We start from the raw sequence: 24,764 nt of genomic DNA on the forward strand, positions 1-24,764 counted from the left end.
TATACCTAAGCTGTGTATTTCTCTTTTACTTTGATCAGGAAGGTCAAAGAGTCACGATCATCTGATTCATCTATCTATTTCTAGTGAAGCATGTCACCAGGAAATTCGATGATAACAATCATTTTAATATCTAATAAAAGTCAGATAAGGTATGAAAAAAACATTTATTTTCAAAATGTATATATTACATGAAAAAGTAAAGCTCCCAATGCTTAAATGGTTTATTTAATTTAAATAGAGGCGAAGGAAACTTAGCAAATAGCTATATCGCGAGTTTTTACGTAATTTACCATGTTATCGCCAACACCGTAATATTACGGATACATTCAACTAATTGTAAATCATTTTATAGTTTTTATCAACACAAAAAAATCGAATGACGATTTTTTAAAGGGTAAAACATCGATTTTCTGGATCAATTTAGTACTCATATAAATTTAATATAGTGATCTTCAGGGCTTGAAAAATTGATTCTTAGATTTTGAATTTTAGAATTGATTTTTCGCCATCCCATAAAAAATACAATATTTTCCACTAGTCTTTACTACCTATTTTTTTTATTTCCGAACGATTATGTCAATGTCAATATAACCTCATGCCTCAAATGTCAAAGAAGTGTCAAAATTTGCAATGTTTGTCTCTCAACTTGGCCCATGTTGTGCAATTTATTTCATAAATATAGCGTAATTTTAAAGTTATCTGTCCATTCCAAGTAACTGTATTATTACTGGACATTAGTGCGAAAAAATCTTATAAGAATTTAAATTCAGAAAACAAGATGCGACTCGTAGATTCATCGAAACTTCTTCAACTTCAAAACAAACCTACAAACATTCGAAATATTTGCATAGTGGCACACGTGGATCATGGGAAAACTACCTTAGCAGACTCTTTGATATCTAGCAATGGCATCATATCCCAGAGGATGTCTGGAAAGCTGCGATACATGGACAGCAGGCCTGATGAACAGGAGAGGGGAATTACCATGAAAAGCAGTAGTATTGCCTTATTTCACGCTGTAGATCAGCAGGAATACTTGGTAAACCTCATAGATTCTCCTGGACACATCGATTTCTCCAGTGAGGTATCTACTGCAGTCCGATTGTGTGATGGAGCAATTGTTGTAGTGAGTATAAACAACAGCTGCTTATTTAGGTTGTCTTGTTACCAACAGTTGTGAAATAATGTCTTCTTGAATTATGAACTTGATGGTTTTAAAATATTTTAGCAATTTGGTGCTTTCGAAAAGTATTTAATATATTTCATATATTTTTTTTAATTCCAAATTAGTTTTTCATAATAAAACAGTAAAAAAGAAATTACTCGCAATTGATGTATAAACTATGTTAACAATATTGGAATTCACAGATTCAATGCATAATATTTTCTTAATGCATGCTCATTACAATCTAAAGTATTGTTTGGCAAAATTTCACCATGATTTGGTCAACTGGTTTGGCCGTTTTTCTTATTACTCATTTTTCTGATCAATTTTAAACCCAGTTTGTCTAAAAATTTTATAAGTTTTTTTCTATTTAAAAAAAAATCTGTTGTCACAAAAATAATTAAATTTCAGGTGGATGTTGTAGAAGGGGTATGTCCTCAAACAAGACTCGCACTCAAACAAGCTTATTCAGAGAACATCCGTGCTGTGTTGGTTCTAAATAAAATTGACCGACTTATATTAGAAATGCAGTTGACCCCACTTGATGCGTATGTACATTTAACACAAGTGCTGGAACAAGTTAATGCGGTCATGGGAGAACTGTTCACAACTGAAGTGTTTGAAAATGAAGAAAATACAATGGAAAAACAGGTATCTGTCATAAAGTAAATCTATTTAGATTATTTGATTTTTAATTTTGCCCGTCTATACATATTATCCATTTCCATTTTTAAAATCTTTTTAATGATTATCAAAGCCGTAATCATAAAAGTGTACATTACAACATTAACATAAAGAAACGAAATATTCACTTCACTTTGAGGATGACAAATTTAAACTTTAGCTGAAAAGTACTGAATATGTTCATTTTCTACAAACATTAAACATAACTTAAATGTTAATCAAAATAATAAATTGCACTAATTTTTTCAGCAACAAAAACAACAAGCTCCTAAAGGCGACAATGACTACTCTGATTGGGCCTCGGCATTAGAAGACGCAGATGACTCAAACCTTTACTTCTCCCCAGAGCAAGGGAATGTTGTGTTCGCCAGCGCTATTGATGGATGGGGCTTCACTATTCATACGTTTGCCAGATTGTTCTCTCAAAAACTAGGTGAGATTATATCGTAATTATATAATGTAGTAGGTAAGGTATGACTGTGGTTGTGATTCTATACATGAATTCATTATTTTTAAATCAGAGTCTTTGTGATAACTGGTGGTTGGATTCACTTTTAACTTTTTCATAGAAAATAAATTGGATAATGTGTAACATTTTCTAAAATAAAATGGACTTAACCTTCTTTTTTTCATATAATCACGTCTTTATCCCTTGCAGGGTGGACAGACCCAACAATCTTGAAAATACATTCAGCTGTTTGGCTTAATGATATAATTGAGATTCACACAATAGTCATTATCAGCCATAGTCAGCCTATCCAAGTTAATAAGCCTATCCTTTAGTTGCCTTTTTACGACATCCATGGAAAGGAGATGCAGTAGTCCTATTTTATTTTATTGGTGCCTGTAACCGCAGTGCACAAATCTTTGCCATTAATCTATCAGTTTAATGATGAAAAATGTGTATTAATATGTTAACTAAATCAAACTAATTACCACATTCCAGGAATCAAAGAAGAGCTACTAAGAAAAGTGTTGTGGGGTGACTTCTACTTGAATACAAAAGCAAAAAGAGTGATGAAAGGTGCACAAGAAAAGGCGAAAAAGCCGTTATTCGTCCAAGTTATCTTAGACAACCTGTGGAATGTATACGAAACAATTGTTACTAGGAATGAGAAAGAAAAAGTCCCAGTTATGTGTGAAAAATTGGGAATCAAACTGACTGCCCGCGATTTGAGGCATACTGACACCCGTATTCAGCTTCAGTCTCTAATGATGCAATGGCTTCCTTTGTCACTAACTGTACTCAATATGGTTTGCAGAAAACTACCTTCCCCCAAGGAAATACTACCAGAGAAGGTGGAAAAACTGATGTGTTCGGGTATAAGAGATTTTGAAACGTATCATCCGGAGACGCAAAAACTAAAAAGAGACTTCCTTGCCTGTGATAGTAGTGATGATAGGCCTGTTATTGTTTTTATATCTAAAATGTTTGGTGTAGATAAAAGTGTTTTGCCTGAAAATAAGCCAAAAACGTTGACTGATGAGGAAATGGCATTAAGAAGGGAGAAAGCTAGACAGCTGCGTGAAGAAAGAAAACAGAATAACGATGTTGAGGAACCAACTCCTTTAAAAGAAACTCCTGTAAAAGAGGAAAGTGAAAATAAAGAAGATGAGAAGGGGAAAGAAGATGAACCGGCTTTTATAGCATTTGCTAGAGTTTTTAGTGGAAAAATAAAGAAAGGTAGTAAAGTATATGTCTTAGGTCCCAAACATGATCCGTCCAAAGTACTTGTTATAAAGGACTTCCAAGTAGATTCTGATAAGAAATTGAAGGATTTAAATAGTGATGAGCATATCACTTGTACAGAGTAAGTATATAAAATTTATAAATAAATTTGTTTATGTTTAATTTGCTAAATATATTATTATGTAAAGTATTTACCCAATTTGACTTTTCTATTCTCATCTTTGTTTTCAGAATAAAATCTTTGTACATTCTGATGGGAAGAGATTTAGAAAGTATAGATGAAGCCGTGGCTGGAAATATAATAGGTATGACCTTTGTTACTATTTTAATGTAGCAGCACTTGCCATGTAATGCTTGCTCATCAAAATATTGTCTCTCCTTTTCGCGTGAATGTTGTATGGGTGCGAGTAACGCAATAAGAATTTTCGCTTATTGCAACATTCAATACATTCTTAATCTGCCAGGCTGATATGCCTGATGATGCTATGATGTAGTATAAGACTATAATGCTTCAATCTGTAGAAGCGTTGCTTGCGTGATTTCTTACTTTCGTATATAAAGTCTGGTAGAGTTATAGCAGAACACAACCGTAGCAATAGCTAGAAGGATAACTCGTTTTTAATTTAGCCGAAGCTTAAGCAAACACGCCAAGATGAGAGCAAGAGGTTTAATTCAGCCAGTTTCTAGTTTACACGTTAAGGCCGCCTTTTGTACATTACTTTAAGCTTAAGATTAATTTACTGTTATAATTTTATGTGCAATAATGGGTATTCTAACTATCTATCTATGTTACTTCCAGGTATAGGAGGTCTGGAAGACCACGTGCTGAAAACAGCCACGCTCAGCAGTACAATAGCGTGTCCAGCTTTCAGTGAGCTACAGTACGCAGCGGTGCCTATACTAAGAGTGGCCATAGAGCCGGAAAATCCGTCACAATTGCCCCAGTTAGTTAAAGGTTTGTATTGATTTATTGTTAAGCTTTGCACTTGAAAGTCCGCGTTGAACACTACGTTAATAGCACAGTCAAGTTGTTTGCAATTTTGACGGAAATTATAAAAATCTAGGCGATAGAGTATGTAAATGACCTGATCTAGCTGACCGAAATAGTGAGGAACCAGAATCCAGGGAAGACCAAGAATTTTTCCTTACGCTTTACCTGCTTAACGAGAGTGATGTTTCGGTCTCGATCGCCACAAAGGGAAGATCTTTCGCCATGCTGGGTGTAATGGCTGGAGAACCGTGGCTCCAACAAAATTGAAACAAAGAATCAGAGGTTGTTTTTGTTGATTATGTTTACTTTCGGATTAATAATCTTCACTGCTATTGACTGATGGTGCAGCGTACTTTGCCGTGATTGGTCGATAACGTGTAACATTTAGATGTAAAAGTATTTACCTACATCTCCACAAAGAGATTAAATTAATAGATTATATTCTTTTTCATAGGTCTTAAATTGCTGAATCAATCTGACTCGTGCGTACAAGTGTTGCTTCAAGAAACCGGAGAACACGTTTTGGTGACAGCTGGCGAAGTGCATTTGGAAAGGTGCCTTGAGGACTTGAAGTAAGTTAAGCATTAATTTATTTTACCCTGGCAAAGTTTGCATAAACGTCTATGATATAAGCAAATGTCATTCATAGATTCATTTTAGAAGTGACTGCCTTTTAGAAAAAATAAGGGTACATTTAAAAAACACCACTGGAAGTGTAATTGTCTGAGATTTTTTTTTTTTTTTTTTTTTTTTTTTTTTTTTTTTTTTTTTTTTTTTTTTTTTTTTACGGGACAAATTACACTGATTGAGTTAGCCTCGAAGTAAGTTCGAAACTTGTGTTACGAGATACTAACTCAACGATACTATATTTTATAATAAATACTTATATAGATAAACATCCAAGACCCAGGACAATCAGAAAAAGTTCTTTTCTCATCATGCCCTGACCGGGATTCGTTTCTTATATTTTTGTTCTAACAAATACCAGCAATTGAAATGTTGCAATTTGACATTTTTGTTCCTTATTTCATTGATTAAACTTATAGAAAATTAAAAATAAGAAGTTAAGTTTTGTATGTATAACTTACCATTATTATATTTCTTCTCCAGAAACCACTATGCTAGAATTCCTATCACCGTATCCGAGCCGATCGTACCTTTCAGAGAAACTATTGTCGAACCACCGAAACTCGATATGGCCAACGAAGAGATAGCCCTTCAACAAATGGACAAAAACACTAAAGAAGAGGACCCAGTGATCACAGTCTACACAAATAATAAACAAAGTAGAATAAAAATAAGAGCTAGGCCGTTACCCAATGAAATAACGGCACTACTAGAAAAATCTACAGATTTACTCAAAGCGATATCGCAACACATAAAATATTTACAAGGGTTGTCTAAAAACGAAAATGTTGAGGCTAAACTTGAAGGTCTCTACATAAACGGAACAAAACAAAGATTATCCGAACGAATGTTAAAATTAATAGAAACTTTCAAAGAGGATTTACAGAGAATATCTGCAAAATTAGGACCAGAATGGAAAGACTTTGTTTCGCAAATTTGGTCTGTTGGGCCTAGAAATTGTGGTGCAAATTTACTTTTGAATCAAACGGATTATAGTACTAAATTCTTAGATCATGAGAAGGAAATAATAGAAGATCATAGATTTGAATATGAAGGTAGTTTTGTAAACGGGTTTCAACTGGCGACTTTGGCCGGGCCGTTATGCGAGGAACCTATGATGGGTGTTGCTTTTTGTGTGGAGGAGTGGACTTTGGATAAAAGTGAAGGGGTCGATGTATCACATACATTTGGACCACTATCAGGTAGGTCAAAATGTTCAGACCCCAGCGAAAGTACCTATTGATTTATGATTTCAATACTTTCGTTATTCGCCATTGTTTTTAATCTAGACAATATAAATTCCACGATTTAGATTAAAGATTACTATATAAATCTTAAATAAGATTTTAATTGTTTAAAAATTAAACGATGTACTCGTAAACGAGTGATTGGTTTACATGAACTGATTGGTGACCGGTTGACATAAACTATATTGATGAGATGAAGTAGTTTCAGATTTTTCGAAATTGCCCAGACCAAACTATAAGGCGTAAAGAAGTACTTTGCAGATTTATGTATGTTCTTCAATCCATGGGTAATTGTAGTGTTGATCTGTATTCATTTATATCAATGCAAACAATTACTGAGTATGCAAGGCGGTGTTGGTCTCTCTTCTTCATCTTCTTCAGCATATATTCGCCCTGTGCTGCGCATTTGTCTCCAATATTTTTCTACATAGCTCTATCAAAGATTTTTCTGGCCAAGGTTATCCCGGAAAAGTTTTTATGGCGTTGGTCTGCTAGTATTCCTCTTTCTAGCTCTTGGATGCCATTCCACGTGTTGGTCTAATTATAGATTTAAATTTAACGTTTCTGGGAACCCATTCTCATTAAATAATTTCATACTCAGGTCAAATAATGTCAGCGGTGAAGGATGGCTGCCGGAGAGCGTTCCAAGTTCAGCCCCAACGCGTCATGGCGGCCATGTACTCTTGTGATATAGTCGTGGACCAGAAAGTTTTAGGTAAGTACTTTTGTATTAGTTTAAAGTGATGTATTAGTTAAAAGTGATGTCATGACGTCTTCAAGCAAACTATTATTGGATTTGAATTCATAAGTAAAAACGACGAGTTATTACGATTGGATGTACCAAACATGGATCTGTAAGTAACAATGTAACATATAATCTCACAAAGCTCAAAGACGAAAATAAATTCAAACGAGGATTCATTATATGTCAGAATTAATACTTTCATAAATGATGAAAGAATTAATTATTTACCTACTAATGATTTACCTACTCATATTGAATCTGTTCATTTATGTGTTTTGAAGAAAAACTTTTATCACTCAACTCATAGGCCAAATAACCAAAACAGAGTTGATGATATTAGGCAAACAGATACCGAAGACAGATACCAAGCAAGATTTTTTAAATTCCATTGAAGTAATAATAAATAAAAACAAAGATTGATAAATTCGTCAAATTTATTTTTTGTTAATTACAAATATTGTAATTTCCGCTACTATTTACACCGTTAAATTCTAAGTATAAATATGGTTTACTTAAATAAATACTGAATTAATTATAAACTAAATCTTAACCAGCTATAAATGCATCGAAAATTACACAAAAATCCACTGACACTTATCACATTGTTTTGTGTACATTCTAATTAATCATATTTATTTTTGATTTAAACATACGCCGTTCCTTGGTGGGGAATCGTTTTTAATCGTATAATTTTTTTTAATTTTCTTAATCTAGTTTAGGCATGGTTACGACTATCTGACAGATAAGAATATAAAGTTATAAAGTGATATCATGTTATTAATGAAAGCCTATTTACGATATTTTAACTTAATACTCGTTACAATTGTAACTGGTCAAATATTATTTTATTGTCACAGAATTTATAATTTGTAACCTCTTCTCGGGTTATCTAAACTAATATCGATCATTTTTAAAAGAAACATTTTTTTACAATTTAACATAATTATGCTGACCATATTTTTTTTATCATTAATTTAACACTGTCAGTAGACGCTTTGAAATGTGAAAATTATCTAGGAATATACTTATAGCAGCTTAAAATAATTCGCTGAGTAATAAGAACGGAAACTTTCATCAAACTAAATACGAGTTTAGATTGGGAAGGATTAGTATTCACTTTATTATGCTATTCCGATGTGTTGATTAAGCGAAGCGTTTCAGAACATAAAGGTGAGTACTCACTGTACCTATATGATTTAAAATTTTGTTAGGAAACCGAATTTTACGAATTTCCGAATCAGATTATAACTTATAGCTTGCTAAATATGATATTATTTATGGATTACACACTGATTCATCTTGTCATTAAATAAATTATGCGTATTGGCATTTCATTAGTCAGTCTTTTCTTTTAGTTGTTTTTCTATCCTGTTTAGTAGTTCAGTTAGTATCCACCTCTATTCAGCTTAATCTTCACAACTCAGCGTTGAATTCAAACAGGCGGATTTTGATTACAATAAAGCCTCATTGAACCCAACAAAGTTCTTCGCTCCCCTCCATCGAAAACGCTGTCGTTCAGTTATATGAAATCATAAACCGTAAAACACACTGAAAACATGAGCGGGATGTTCGCGTAACGGCGGTGAAGCTTTTGTTTCTTAAATAAAAGAATTTAAGGGTAGACCGCAGTATATTTTTTTTATGTTTCGTTTCTCGATATTGTTCTGGTGTGTGTACTAAAATTTTATAGTTTGAATAGATCTGATTGAAATCGACAAGGACAAATCATGTCGATTTCATCATTTTAACACAAACCATATCAAATTGAACGCTCCATGTGTGTTTTGCGATATGCAGATATTCACAATAAGCGTACCTATAGCTTAAGTCTATGTTACGAACCAGCGCTTTCCACGTTACATGAGGGCCTTATCCTATATTAAATCCAATGCAATGACCGCGCTAACTCCTTAACTTTATACCAAGGGAATGGTGGGTTGCGAGACGCAGCCCGCCTCATACGCGCCACTCTTGATCTCCTGTTATAGTACGACGATTCAGGATATGTATGAAACCGGTTGTAAACTGGCTTGTCTGGGTACGCGTGCGGTTGGGAGTAGTCCACTTTGTAGGCGCTGGTCGAGCTTTGGACGGTCGTGAATTTATTTGGGTTGTAACCTGAAATTATATTTGTCTTATGTAGTAGGTGAAATTTTCTTAGGTAATTTCCCAGCTTTCCCGGCATTCAAGTTAGTTGTAAGTGGTCAGTCTGATCATTAGTGATTTTATTTATCTATGTAGGAAGATTTATAATAATTACCTGAATTGTAAGGCGTGGTAGGGCGAACACAGACCATCCCGTAGACTCTGATCCCCGGTACTGACGCGTACGTTGGTTGATCGTGAGACATTGGTCCTTCTGAAACCGGATACATCACTAGTAAATACCTTAATAGTAACGTTCGGAACTCACTTGCTCTAGGATGTCTCTAGGATATGGCTTGAAACCTTCTTGGACAATAAAAATGCAATCGAGTTAAAGAATAAAACCTTTTTAAGCCAAAGTCCATCAAGCCCTAGCCTGCGGCCAAGTCAAAGAAAATCCTAGATCAAAGAAATCGGTATAGGTAACATAAAACAACAACTATAGGCATGACGTGTTAAACATTAATATTACATCGCACGAAATTTTATGCATTTGTAAAGCTATCAGAATCGAGATATAAGATAAAATCAAAACGTGCTCTGATGATGTCCCAACCATCACCAGTACTTACCACTTCCACGATCTTTTTTATAGGTCAAATTTTATGCTTACAATCGAATACTATTTTCTCCCTTTATCGTTGTCATAAAACCTAATATACTTACCAAGTATATGGTTCTCCGGACACCTACAAATGACCAGATAGTGAGATTTCCCGGTCCTGATGTTCTGGAGAGCCAATAAGGACCAGTCTCTTGGTGCCCGACATTCTCGCATCTCCGACACTGCCTCGCAAGTCTTCACTAGGGTCACGGCTTTTGATGCGTACTGAAATTCATAGAAAGAAAAATGACAGAATATGCATTTAGGTTCCGAGTAACATAGAATATTAAATCTCTATAGCGATTCTATATTCGATCTTTTTAGATAATTTTGGTCATATAAAAAAAATTGGCTGTAATGTAAATCGTATCTAAATTGTATTTCCAACAAAAAAAAACAGAAGCTGCTTTCCGGAGACATCTGGACTTCGCTTAAAATATATAAGTATTGGGTATTGTAACGGTAATATAACAGTAATATTGTCGTTGATCAAACGTCGTTCATACTTCAGTAACGCATAATGCTGATCGATTAAATACCAAAAAAAGACCACCCAAAATACTACAAAATAGCCTGATTCTGGGACAAGACCCAAAGTAGATGACTGTAATTTTGATCAGTTTCCCGATACGGTATAAAGAGTATATCTAATTAGATTGTAATGGTTTTATCCCGTTTGAACGATTGTTTTTTAAACGGCAATTAAAATGTCAACTGAAGTGCTAAATAGAGCTTGGTAAGTTATTGACGCCTCAGAAACAACAGTCTGTTCTTTATTAACCAAGGTCGGGCTAATTTAAGAATTTATTTTTGAAAGACCATGTCTAATAAAAGCTTTTCTTTAATCAAAAATTTCGTTCCGCTTCAGAAAAAGGTTATTTAAATGGTGCGAAATGATTTGCGGAAAATATGACTCCCTCCAATCAATTAGGAAGTTTGGCTTTAAGTTGCATTCCAGGAGAGGCTCTCGGACATCCCCTCCTCTATATTAAAAGACAATAACCGAGAATTCAATTCGGGAATATGCTTAGAAAACAGAGTAATAATGTCTTTTAAAATTTGGATTGCAAATCTTCTCATTTTCACATCATATTCATTTGCTTGTTATATTTAAAAATACTATCAAAGCAAAGCTTATCATTACGTTTACGTCGCATACCCACATACACGACACGAATACTCTCGATTGCAACTTGCAATACCATCATTAATTCAATTACTTCTCAATGCAGAAAATTGTCCAGCTTCTTTTTGGAATCTGTGGTAAGCCTCGGAATGCGGGTCGTCTGCGATTAGGTTTGCAGGACGGGAAACTTGCACTCTACGACTTTACATTTAAATGCTCTTTTAAGAGTCTTCTAGAATATTTTGTTCATCAAATTTTTAGATAAAAGCAATAAGCAATAGCACAACCGTTCTTACTATCATACTCGTACTTGCGATACGATTACGTCTAATTGTATAGAACAAGATTAAAGGATGTTACTTTTGTGTAAGTAATTAATAGCTTATTTGTATCAAACACAGACCGACAAACACAGACGACAGATAAATAAACACGGGATAAACCGTATTGCTACCAAGATTGAAACTTCTTTCATGTTATGTACTGTCATCTCAAGTTTATCACTCATTATAGAACCCGGAAGTTTAAATAGGCCCTGGCGGATAACAACACTGCAAACAACGAACAAAAGTTTACCAACCTTCTTCTTGGAATCTGTTGTAAGTCGTGTGGTATGCAAATCGTCGGCGTTGAGACTTGCCGAGCACGGGTCGCGGTACCTCGCCGGGCACGCGCATAACGGCTGCGTGTAGTTAAGACGCACGTATACTGCATTGCATACCTGGAAAATGCGGGGGGCACCTTTTGAACTATGAACAAAAACTATTTTGGCATCAATTCCAACAGAGAGATTATTGTTAGTCACAGGGAACTTGAGCTAGAAGATATATAGATCTTTTTCACCTTGTTGTCATCTCATGCATGTTGATGTTTAGTAAATGCGGTGATGGGGTAAAATCTGGTCTGATCGAAAAACTGACCGACCGACGAGTAGAGATATTATAATATCTGCTATATAAGTTCTGAAGCTGGGATTCGCTTAAGGTAGAGCATACTTATGCGATTGATTGTTTTTGCATGTACGATGTTATCTGATACGATGCTATCTATTGATATCAAAATGAGAATGCCTTGTAGCGTCTGTAGTGTCATCAAATCGACGGTTATTCAACTTTTCATCTGCACGCAATTTATTGTGCAACAATAAATTGTGCCACACCACAGGAACTAAAGACGATCCGTCACGCATTTTGTTTTAAAATTATCTAACAGGCCTAACTGTAACTCTGATTCGCATTAACAACAGCAAGATATGGTTCGATTTTTGAAATTGAGTCTTCTGACTAAAATAACTTGTATTTTTTGGAACTTCGCATATCTAATAAAAAATCAAATATAAAATAAATGTTGTCCGTAGTATTTATTAGTATTTATTACCTGTTGAATGGCACATTCAGGAAGCAAATATATGTGTTGATTGTGTGGATAGTAGTGGTACTTCGTGGGTTTCGCCAGTACAGACGTGGAACCCGCAGGCAATGGCACCGTCTGAAATGAGAAACAATTTGGATTAAGTCGGGAAAAGAGTACCTTGCATTGTTACCTTTACAAGTAATCTATGAACATTGTTGTAGTCAGAAGTAAATAAGTCTGAGTAATTAATTTGATTTTGGTATATTTAATTAGTTTGTGTTGTGGCCAAATCATCAAACTTTTGGCCAATTCTTGCTTTTCCAAGAGTTCAGTAGTCTACATGTTCCTGCTTTTCCAAGAGTTGAATTTGAAGGTGTTTTGATATATCAAAAAAGAATCGTTCGTGCGCGATGATTTCTACTCGATACAATACGTCACGGTCATGCACCTTACGATTTTAAACCGATTACGTCGTCACGTCGCAAGATCAGGTTAATAAACCTGTTAAACGATTATTATCTTTTGCATCCTTTTCTTTTGTGATCAAATTGTCGAAATCTTCCAATATGTGAAATTTGCAGACAAAACCTTAAGAATCTAAATTGTCTGTGTTTCTTTCATTATGCGCTTCTTGCGAATTTTCCATATACTTAAAACCGTTAACGTTTACTTTGTCATCGATTACAATCTTCACCTGCTGTGAGATTTCATTTCGATAATTATCAATCCCTTGATGATCGTCCCTCTTATCTGGTCCAGTGACCCGAATATTGACACTATGTAAATGAACACTGATGTAAATGAAAAAAAAAACGTTTTTGTGTCTGATCAACTCTACTTACATTGTTAGTACAGTGTGACAAAAAAACCAATACTATTGCATTAGTCGTTTTACTATTGTTAACAAGATAACTGTATTCATTATGTTTCTACATTACATTTTTTACGGCATTGCCCGACTCTTCAATCTAATAGTAAATAGAGACTGTCATTAATCAAATTGATTTAATATCATAATGAAATTACTTATTATTGTTATCAATTTACCAGTTTTTTGTTCCTTTTTGACACGAGCACTTAATCGTAAAAAGAAAATTTCAATAAACAATATTCAATTTCGTAAAATTTTAAGATTCGAACTGTCTCGACCCTCACGATGCTCCCTCGTCAATTTAACTTTTCTTCGGGTTTGCAACTCAACAAGTTAACATTTTTGTTTTTGTATGTTAGCGCCACGGCAACTTTCACTCTTTTCTATGAAATCACCGACCGCTCTGATTACTTCTTGTGCTTTTTAATCGATTGTCTTTGAGTTAATTGTTAGGTTTATTCGTGTTTGCTGTTCCATCTTGTTGTTTAGCTTTCACTTGTGCTATCTCTTGTATTAAATCTTCATCGATAATTACACAATTTATCACATGTATAGATTTAATCTCACCATTAACAAGCACAGCACTTGTCGTAAACCACGATTCAGTCTCAACATCGTCGCTATTTTATCGTTGGATAGAGTTACTGCTCTTTTTGAGCGTCAGTACCGTACTGATTCTGCCATCGATAACAGGCCACGGCGATACAGATGAGTTAAGAGAGGGCAAGCCTGGATCCTCCGCCACATTTTTTCAACAAAAAGATTCCGGACGTCACGTCCCGAGTTGAACGATCGAATTATTAGTATCAGCGGTTTTGGTTTGATTACATTTGCACGATACTTTTACTTTATCAACATACCTAAATTATTAATATCTTCCAGTGACATTCACTCATGATCTATATTTGGGATAATCAATGGTTTTGGCCTACATACCTCAATAGACATGGCGTGTAATATAAACACTATAGCTTTCTCATTTCTTTGTTTACTGTACCATAAAAACTGAGCACCGTCTGATCAATCGATTATTTTTCTGCTGGAAATTACAGCAAAAATCTTAGGCGGCGTCGTCATTCGCACATAATCATCAGAAGTTTGTGTCGTATATAGCAAAACGTTTACGCTGTAGAGCTCGTGTAAATGAATATTCATTGAATCGCGTGAGAATACTTTACTTGCCGGTTTGTTTGTTGACGACTGAGTGCGCTCGGAAGTAATGATTCGTAATTTACTGTCAATATCCTCACGTGCTGTTGAGAGAAAATTAATAACGCAATAAGCGCTATAATTCTATAAAGTTATCGAAACATTCAGAAACGGAAACATGTGCCTGATATTATTATTTGAATAAAAACTCGTTAACGATATCTACAAGTATTTAAATCTAAATTGTTATATTTGTTTGTTGGATGTTATTTGTACTTAAATAAATATAAATAAATATATACGGGACAAATTACACTGATTGAGTTAGCCTCGAAGTAAGTTCGAAACTTGTGTTACGAGATACTAACTCAACGATACTATATTTTATAATAAATACTTATATAGATAAACATCCAAGACCCAGGACAATCAGAAAAAGTTCTTTTCTCATCATGCCTTGACCGGGATTCGAACCCGGGACCTCCGGTGTCACAGACAAGCGTACTACCGCTGAGCCACAGAGGCCGTCATACTTAACTCAATTCCAACCATCCCGCTGAACGTGGCTTTTAAAGACTTGGTATTTACACTTTGTTTACACATTTAGTGATGTGATAGACATATGTATATATAAATACTGTATACGTGTTGTGCTATGGGTTTGGTAAATATATTTTTTTATATTATTTTCTCAATCATGACATTACAGATGTCAATTTCAAGTTCAAAACATTGAAACAGTTCTTATCAGGACAACTTTAAAATTACCTTATGACCAGGAACAACTCCAAAACGGAACAAAGTTACAGGGTACACATAGTGTTTTGCCAAGACCTTTTCACTTAACATTTCGCGAGCATGTTAAAGATATCGTGTTTCAAAGTTGGCACAATTTTCCTAGATACACGCCAAGATATCGAGAAAGACCTCTGGGCCGATGTCAGGGTTCACACGATCCGCTTATCGTAGGCCAGGGGTGTGATTCTCTGTAACACAAACTCGATGTAATCTTCAAGGTCTTCGATTTAACCTGCCTGACTTTTCCTGTGTATAAGTTGAGAAGTATCGAAATTTATTATTATTGATTTATTTTTTATTCTTTTTGTGATACACCTGTTTAATGTCAATAATTTTATTCTGAAACTGAACAGACCGATATATATTTTTAAATGCAACCTTGAATCATTTAGTCATTATAAAGTTATTCTATGTAAAGTTTATTTACGTCGGGTTTACTGAAAAATAATATTGCCTACTCAAGCTGTCCAACTATTCAAAACCTTTTGTAATCAATTTGAATTCAATAAACAATTTCAATATAAGTACTACTAATGTACTGTTTTGCTTTTGTTTTAATTTCTAGTAAGTACAACAATGCCATTATCTAATCTACATACATATATAATTACATAATTACGTCTTTTTCCCTAACTGGGTAGAAAGAGCCAGCAGTTTTGTAAACACTGAAAGGCCACATTCAGCTGTATGGCTTTTTGATAAATAAAGATTCATTCATTCCCAAATTTTTTTAAGCCTTTTACGTGATTGACTTTTACAATCTGCACGATAAGATTTTCTAATTTTAATATCTTATCTGATGAAATTTATAACCACTAATACTTCATCTGAAAGTAAATAGATAAAATAATGCTCTATTCAACGCTCAAAACCAAAGGCATAACCTTTATTCGCATACCTAATTGAATAAAATGACAAAGTGCCATAAAGCTGTCAATTCACAAATGCAACACTCGATCGTACGCCAACCGTAAGATCTTGATACTGTACCTTGTGTGTTATTATTCGCACCCCACGCTTCAATACACTTTTGCATTTTTGTTTGATTATTTCCTGTTATTATCTTACACTTACTTTTGTTTTTCTATTGACTTCTTGTATCTAATTTGGTTTCTTATCATGTTATAAAACTTGTCATACAAAATCGCTGCCAATAAGCCGCATCCAAGAATGTCGCTTTTTAAAACAATCTGAGTAAACTTTTATTGTATCTGAATCAGGAATTGTTCCCCAAACTCTTGTTTTAGTTGCAACGCAGCCGTTGAAGAAACCCAACTGACTTCATAAGCAGACTTATTTTATCCCGAATTTAAAATGTGTAGGTAGGTTTTCCTCTTTATTTTCTTCACCGTAACAGCGTTATGCATTTACTATTATAAAAACCAACAGCTTGTTACAAAATACATAAAACTAGGAGAATATAATTCCTTAAGCCAATTACAGGTATTTTTAATCAAAAATACGGACAACATATAATAATTATCGTATGCCATGCATCCAACAAAGCAAGAACTACGTATATTTTTAAAAATTAAATATGAAATTAATTATGTTGTTAGCAACTGACGACATTTACGTTACTGTAAATATAAGGTTCACAGTTTTCTGAGGTTCTTTATTATCCTCTAGGCGTTAGTCGCGTTTGCCGTCATCAGCATAAAACCACGACTCTGTGCACTCTTACAAATAAACCTAACCAGGCTTAAATCATGTTTCTACAGTGACCTGAATATGCAGCTTTTATAGATTTTATATATATTTGTCGCAAAGTTGCGTACTCAACTCGAAATTTTTAGGCTCTTTTTACCCCGGTTACAAAGTACCCCAGCGTATACATACATATATTTATGACGTCTTTAGTTACGTCGGGCCAAGTTTAGCTGGATAATTATAAATAGTAGCTTTTTCAAAAGATATCAAAATGTTAATATTCCTCGCAACGTTCGTTGTCCAACACCAACCTTAACATACGATAGGTTTAATGTAGCCTCACCTACGTAGCAGCTATGTAGTACAGATTTTTTTATACTAAAGTTTTCAGTTGGCAAAAATTTCCAAGATTAGGTTTTCTAGATGTTAGTGTAGGAAGAGTCGCGGCGATGGATACCTGCTATTTGATACAGGTGTAGTACAGATTTGGCACATAGGTTCCTTTTGTCTAGAGATACACTATGAAAGGGGTTTCCTTAAATTCCCGCAGGAAAAGAAATTAACTGGTTATAACGTTATAATAATACATTTTCACAAGTATCAACACGTTATTGTTCCTCGCAACGTTCGTTGGCCGCGGCCAACCTCAACGTACGACAGGTTCAGTGTTGCCTCACCTACGTTACAGCTATGTAATTACTTCCGAGTGATCCTGACTGATTTATATGCTCTTGTTGCGTGTTCTTATTGGACGAGAGTTTAACGACACATCTTGTTATGACTTTGGCGGTGTTGTACTTACCTATTTTATTACCCAATGGTAGAATTTTGGATATTTGATTTTTAAATTAACTCTACCTTTTGTAACATACATACATCTAAGTAAACCAAAAGATTTCTCATAAAATTTCAAGGATGATTCATTATTAGTTTAGATAAATAGAATGAATAAAAATGGACATCACGCCACACTTGACCGGTTGTTCAAAAACAAATTGATATGGCTCAAATTACTTTAGAATGATGTTTATAACACCATAATTTAATAATTTGTTTCTGTTTATTAAAGTAACTGAGCATAATAAAACTTTACTCATTAAAGCTAGATCCAATAAAATGAAGAATAATAAAGGCTAGACTATCAAAGAGAAAATTATGGTTCAACCGTTGAATGGTGTGCCTATTTAGTTAATATTTGCATTTTTAAGATTATAAGATTAAATTTAAGTTATTAATTATTTATTGTGTAAGTATAATAGGTATTAAATTAATCGCGATTGTTTTGGCAAGTATGTTATCAGATATTTTTTTATTAACAATTATTATACTTGTCCTCTTGTAAAATATAAAAGAAGGCAAGATTGCCACCTAATAAAATAATTACAAATTCATTTACACTTTATTGGACTTCAAAAAAATGTATAACATGTGGAATTAACGTAATATGATGTTCTCTGCTTGATTTAAACCAGAACTAGAATAAAACTGATCAATTACAAATGTTTGCATATGTATCAGGGTTAAGATGGAAATTAAACTATATTAGTGGTGCCGTGTGGTTCCCTGCACTAATAGGACCACTCCATCTCTTTCCTATCTAAATTCTATCATAACAGCTGTAGCTGGTTTTTTCGAGACTGTTGACTTTGTCTACACCGCAAGGGATATAGACGTGACTATATGTGTATAATTGTACAGATATTCACTACACAGTATTACAACTATGTGTTTTCTCCAGGACCTGCAAACCGGATCGTCATAGTTTAGTTCTAAACGCCGGTCGTGATGCGTAACTTAAGTGTTTGCAGCGCTGGGAATTAAGCTATTATTGTAATTTATATAGCAAACATAACTACGCTTACATTTTACTACTTGTGATGTAACTTCTGTAAAGTGCCGTGTGGTTCCTGGCACCAATAAAAAAAAGAATAGGACCACTCTATCTCGTTCCCATGGATGTCGTAAAAGACGACTAAGAGATAGGCTTATAAACTTGGAATTCTTCTTTTAGGCGATGGGCTAGCAACCTATCACTATTTGAATCTCAATTCCATCATAAAACCAAACAGCTGAACTTGGCCTATCAGTCTTTTCAAGACTGTTGGCTCTGACTACCCCGCAAGGGATATAGACGTGATTATATGTTTGTAATGTAACTTCTGGCCGGTCTAGACAATTCTTGAGCTAGGCACAGACCCACCAATATACAGCCCTCGGGGTCGAAAGGCGTACCCATGTCAAGCAAGCTTTCATGCAAAGTGGGTATGTTGGTTTTAACCCACTGGCTGCTAAGGCCTCGTTGGAGATGGAACCAGCGACAGATCGTGACTAGGCCGCCCTGGGTGTCATCCCTTGACGTTTTATTTTATTCTTACTTAAAAAATAAACAGTTACTAATAATTATTATAAACAGGCATAATTGCAACAAATGAGACAAATGACCATTAACTTTTTCTTGCATGTTTATCCGGAGGAGGAAGAAACTATTAATCGCGCAACCCCTATGTAATATTTGTATTGACAGTATTGACACCATGACCTTTTAGTGGGTTTAAAATTTAAGCGCACTTCGTCGTAGCCTTATTCCAAAGAAAGAACACTTTCTTACATTAATTAACTGTTCTTTACAACTATAGATAGATCATATTTGCAGCGAATACTTTATGAACCAAAGAAAAGTTAGGATTCTAACGAAGGTGAAATCGCAAATATACCTTATATAAAAAAGTGTAAGTACATCTGTGTATTCATAATATTGCATATCCAATCATTGTGTGGTGACTATATAATAATAAACTTTCTTATAAATCTTGACAGCTAAATTGACCTAATTCAAATTCAATCGTTTGTGGATGTGACTGCGCCCTGAAGGCATTTTGAGAATCAATGTTGCCAGCGGAAGGAACGTGAGCGAAACGCGGTTTGTTAAGCTATTACTAAATATCAAGTGCAGTCTGTTGCTCATAAGTTATGGACAATCTTGATGATCAATCTTGATGTCCGGTGAAAATGCTGGAGTATAGTTTGTTCCCTTGCTTCTTCTACACTTGCGCTATTTAGGCGGATTACTTTGTATCCTACGAGTATTTGTATTTCATGTTTATATCGGAGGACTTATAGATAATGGTTTGTGAAACGCAATAAATTTGCGCTAATTGCTGTCAGTGGTGGACACTGGAGGAACGAAAATCTTATACATCAGGAGTGGTCAACATTAAACTGTCATAGCCGCTCAGTAGGTTCTTCACTCGTCAGTGATAAAGAAGTGACAGTATAAATGAAAATCTACCACATAATTAACGACACTACGAGAAAGGAAGCGAACACAATAAACACTGCATAATTTATGAAAATGTAATGTCAGTACACCAGTAATGGCACGCGATTTCTCAGAAACCAATCCAATTAATTCAAATGTAATTGGATAACGGTCAGATGCTCGGTTACGTCTTAATTTTTCTGATTGTCTATCTTCATTTTTATATTCTTATTTTTCCATTTTGGTGAAACAATATTACACCGCTGTCGGTATCTTGACATGTGGGAATGTATGAACAGCGGTGAAGTTTGTGTCAAAGTAAAATAGACTTATTATTCCTTTCTTTTGGCTGACACAAACTTTGAAGTGATAATGAGATAAGACTACTATTGTCCACATCCAAAGTATCAAAACGTGTTCATATTTTGCAAAATTTCATCAAAAAGCAAAACATTTATTTCAATGTTTCTAAACTGCATTCTTACAGGTTTTGCGGCGTTTATCAGATTTACTATAAAACGTTTGAAAACAAGTTTTTTTGCCATCAGATATTTCAACAGCAATGTGAGAGCACGAGGCAGGTTTTTGCTCTATTTTGATTCAATGTACATTCAATTGAATAACAAAAAATTAAAACGCAACATTTTTAAGTGACGTAACTATGTGAGGTTGTTAAAATTATTTATTATAATGCTACCTCTATACCTGAACAAAACCGCTTGTGATGGTTTTTTTGCAATAGCATACGAGTCATATTATAACCCTACTAAGATTAAAATAATTTTTGTATTTTCCTAAATTTACATTTATATCCTTAGCAGGCTTACGATAAAAGAAAACATTATCCTCTTTGTAGGTATAATTTTCCATCTAAACTTGTTCAATTCAGTACCTAGTCGTAAAAATATCAAGTAACAATATGCGGAAAAAAATTATTACAATTGATTGTATTTGTTCCATTTTCTAACGCAATTAAAATGTTTTTATTGGTGTCGTGCCCACACTAATTCGTACCTCGTATACGAACTTTAAGATGTGTCTTCGATAGATACTGATTTACTGCCCTGAAACCCTTTGCCTGCTGTATTTTTAATGATCGATAATAAATTAAAACTTTACGTATTCTGCTTGTGCCACGAAGAAATAAATCACTTCGAGTGACCATTATAATTAAGCTTGCATAAAATTTTTCGTTTTAAACACAGAGCATAAACGACATGGAGGGCCTCGCCTTGCACAGAGCTATACACATTTCTGCTTGATTTTTAGTTTTTATAGAAGTACTCAATATCTTTCTGTAAGTCACGATAAGTGACCAAAAGGCAAAAACTAAAAAGTAAATTAATCATTATATAAACCTTTTTTTACCTTACGGGGCAGACAGAGCCAACAGTCTCGAAAAGGTTTACTGGTGGAATTGAAAAGTTAAAAAGTAAGGACCCATGACTTAGAAAAATCGTCTTAAAAAATTTATGGCTAACTCATTAAACTTCCGTATACCTAAATAAATTCAACGTTTTATCCATGAGAAAATTGAATGTAAAAAGAAAAGACAGCTGTTGCGACTGAGATGAAAAATCAAAATTGATCTCAATATGACAATTTTGCACGTGTATCTCGTATATACGTATTTGAGACATGAGTTTTTTTTAGATCCTAGCAGCATATTTTAAGTTAATGAAAATTAAGAGGAAATGTAGTTTTTACCCGCGGCTCCGCCCTGTTAAACGCCATCTACAAAATGATATAAATCAATTCGCGCGAATTTAGCGCAAACTACAAAATAGAACAGGTTTTTCGCAAATCCCACGAAAACTATAGTATTACCGGGATTACCGGTACCCTTGTGTATGTCCTTCGCCAGACTCTGAATATTAAATTGTATATACGCGTAATTTCATGAAGATTGGTTCAGTTGGATAACGCGTGAAGTGAAGGTAACCTCTTCAAACAAACAAACTTACTTCCGCATTTATAATATTAGTTAGGATTGGTCCGAACAAAATCAGTCAAGTTGTTAGAGATAAAAACTTCGATGATCGCGAGTCTGGCTCGCATCTAACCATTATTTTATAAGTCGCCTAGTGATATTCACAGGATGTGGAGTGGTATTTCTTATGGGCGAGTTCCACACGTTCATAAAGTTAATTACAAATCACATATGTTAACCAAAGGAAACTGGACCATATTATTTTTCCGCTACTTCAGAGACTTGCATTTTAATTATTAATCTAATTTTCACCGGGGTGGGCAATTAAATTAACTTGTCTGAACATGCAAATATTTATTTCTCCTAGTTAATACGAGTATAGGAGTTCAACCTTAGTAACATGGCACGCGCGTTCCTGTTTATATCACATCAAAGACAATCGCTGTTTCACTTTTTTTTACGACGTGAAACGGGACAGCGTGCCATGCTAGATTTAGGCAGACTAACGTGACCATGCCTTAAGCCGTAGCCGAGAAAAATATATAAAATTTCATCAACCCTAAAACAAAAAAAAATATTTAAACAGATTGTCTGATCTTTTTTAACATAAGCTTTTCCGATTTTTTAAATTTATTTCTGGTTCCGTATAACAATTTGTAATAAATGTTACATTTTCAATTTAGAAGTGTGAACAAAGCGCTACAATTACTTCACGAACGCGTCACTAGTCAATTAAAATAAGTGACGCCTCTCAGTAGTGGTGAAATAAGAGAAAGGTGAATGAAGAATGCTTTTATTTAATTGAAAAGTTATGTCAATGATAGTATGGCGAAGATTATACCACGATATTAATATTAGCGATAACGTAATGACACTAAAAACATTTTATTTACGAAGTAATTTCATCATATAATTTCCAGGGTAAGATCAGGTTTAAGATTCACTTCATAATACCTAATTCAAATAATATTCCGCTTTGTATGATTTATTCACATATATCAATTAATTTCTTTGTTTTAAAATAAGACTACTATACTTGGTCCCTTCGCTTTAAATTTATTCTTCACATTAAAAAAATGGTATTATTTACAATACGTACCTACCACAAGAACTTACTTTTTAATAGTTTAAATAAAAACCCACGGCTTTTGTGTGCATTATCTTACCTGAAATAAAAAAGAAAATCGTGTTAGTGAGTTACAATAACATGATAAAAAGGTCGCGATATTTTAACAGCCTTCTTCTTTTTATATTTAAGAACTAGGTTTTGTCGGTGGAATTTATGTGTAGTTTCATCATCATAATTTTTGTTTTGGTTTTTGTTTTATTGCTTGTTTGTTTGTACGTCTACTTCTAATGCAAAATCATACAAACTTTCATTGAAATACTTCAGCAATAACTGAGCTACTTTTGCAAAATATATTATTAGCATAGATTATAAATATAACCGGGAAAAGTCGTGATAGGCCACGTGCAATGAACCGCGGAATATAAATAATGTAAGTTAAGATATCCGTGACTGAACCTGTGACCGCACTGCGCTTCATGTGACGGCGGATATGTCGCCGTCGGTCAGATGAAATACCACAGGCTCTATGGACTATCTACTAACTAGGATATGCCCAGGGCCGCGCTCTTTATAAAATGGATATTCTCAAAGTCTTTTTTTTCCATCAGAATATTAAGAAATGCCTTGTAACGGTTGCCTGCGTGATTTTTATAAGTGAATGAATGCCACACATAGACATAGAAAAGACACAGGCATACAGTAACATTTTTGGATAAAAAGAATAATAAGTTGATTTTAGCCACAAATCTTTGAGAAATGAATTATAAAAAAGTAAAGGATAATCCTTGTAATCCTAGTATCCATAAAGTGCATTTAAATTTTTCAGAAACAAAAATAACTAAAGTTACGTCTGAATGTGCCTTTATTCTGTTATCTATGGCTCGAGCCCACTTCTGATCAAGTTTCAGATTGTCACGTAGGTACATGTAGCTTAAGGAATTTGTTGTGGCATCTACCCTGTTCCTTACGACTAGATAAAAATAAATCCTTTAAACAGATAATTAGCAGCTAGTCACAAGTTTTTTCACAATTTTATTTTCCATCTATCTACTTCAGGGACACGGCAGCATGGTGAAAGAAATATAATGTAATGAACATTTTTCTCATACTCGACTCTTCAATTTATATTTTGCAATTATTTGTTCTACACCTGCTACGCCTTTTTAGTCATGTTACGCCCATTTTAACGACTCACCCTATTATTTACGTAATGTAATTCACTTAAGTTTGAAATGACCATAATTATTTATGGGTAATTCTCTAACTTATACATAGGTCTCGTATAGTCCCGGATTGCATTGCCTAGAACTATAAGGATGAACAATGAGACAGCGACTTTCCTACAATCGTAGGCACGTAGAAGGCATACAAAGAAGCTAGTATCTGGAATTCCGTCGTGTCGCGCCGTGCGGCGTCTCGATGATAGCCAAACAGGTGGAACGTTCCACAGTGCGCGGTGTGCGCCTACCTTTACAATTGTCACTCTTAATCGTTTTTTAACGATTTCAAGATGGCGCCTAACAATTTTACTCGCGCCTTTTTAAAAATAAAAAGTAATTTTTAATTAGGTAATATTCTAACTAATCATTGAATTATGAATACTAAGAGAATTTACCCATTTACTCCCTAGTTAGCTTTAAAAACAAGAGAAAACCTTGTGA

The 24,764-nt window shown here is 34.3% G+C and overlaps 2 protein-coding genes across 2 annotated transcripts in view; one reads left to right on the top strand and one right to left on the bottom strand.

The window, feature by feature from the left end:
* Positions 1–619: 619 nt before the first annotated feature.
* LOC106129579 (elongation factor-like GTPase 1) overlaps positions 620–24,764 on the top strand; it is a 121,364-nt gene continuing 97,219 nt past the window's right edge. The window contains exons 1-9 of the mRNA XM_060948590.1: positions 620–1,126; positions 1,577–1,816; positions 2,099–2,282; positions 2,796–3,660; positions 3,771–3,844; positions 4,339–4,494; positions 4,985–5,102; positions 5,641–6,359; positions 7,006–7,119. Coding sequence (XP_060804573.1) covers positions 779–1,126; positions 1,577–1,816; positions 2,099–2,282; positions 2,796–3,660; positions 3,771–3,844; positions 4,339–4,494; positions 4,985–5,102; positions 5,641–6,359; positions 7,006–7,119 — 2,818 coding nt within the window. The 5' untranslated portion in view covers positions 620–778. The remainder of the gene's footprint in view (positions 1,127–1,576; positions 1,817–2,098; positions 2,283–2,795; positions 3,661–3,770; positions 3,845–4,338; positions 4,495–4,984; positions 5,103–5,640; positions 6,360–7,005; positions 7,120–24,764) is intronic.
* LOC106129672 (proteoglycan 4) overlaps positions 7,681–24,764 on the bottom strand; it is a 56,596-nt gene continuing 39,512 nt past the window's right edge. The window contains exons 2-6 of the mRNA XM_013328287.2: positions 12,402–12,512; positions 11,605–11,745; positions 9,961–10,123; positions 9,410–9,508; positions 7,681–9,267 (exon numbers count right to left, since the gene is read on the bottom strand). Of these exons, the coding sequence (XP_013183741.1) occupies positions 9,029–9,267; positions 9,410–9,508; positions 9,961–10,123; positions 11,605–11,745; positions 12,402–12,512 (753 nt within the window). The 3' untranslated portion in view covers positions 7,681–9,028. The remainder of the gene's footprint in view (positions 9,268–9,409; positions 9,509–9,960; positions 10,124–11,604; positions 11,746–12,401; positions 12,513–24,764) is intronic.

Source organism: Amyelois transitella, chromosome 16 (genome assembly GCF_032362555.1).
Source record: "Amyelois transitella isolate CPQ chromosome 16, ilAmyTran1.1, whole genome shotgun sequence".
NCBI classification, from domain to species: Eukaryota; Metazoa; Arthropoda; class Insecta; order Lepidoptera; family Pyralidae; genus Amyelois; species Amyelois transitella.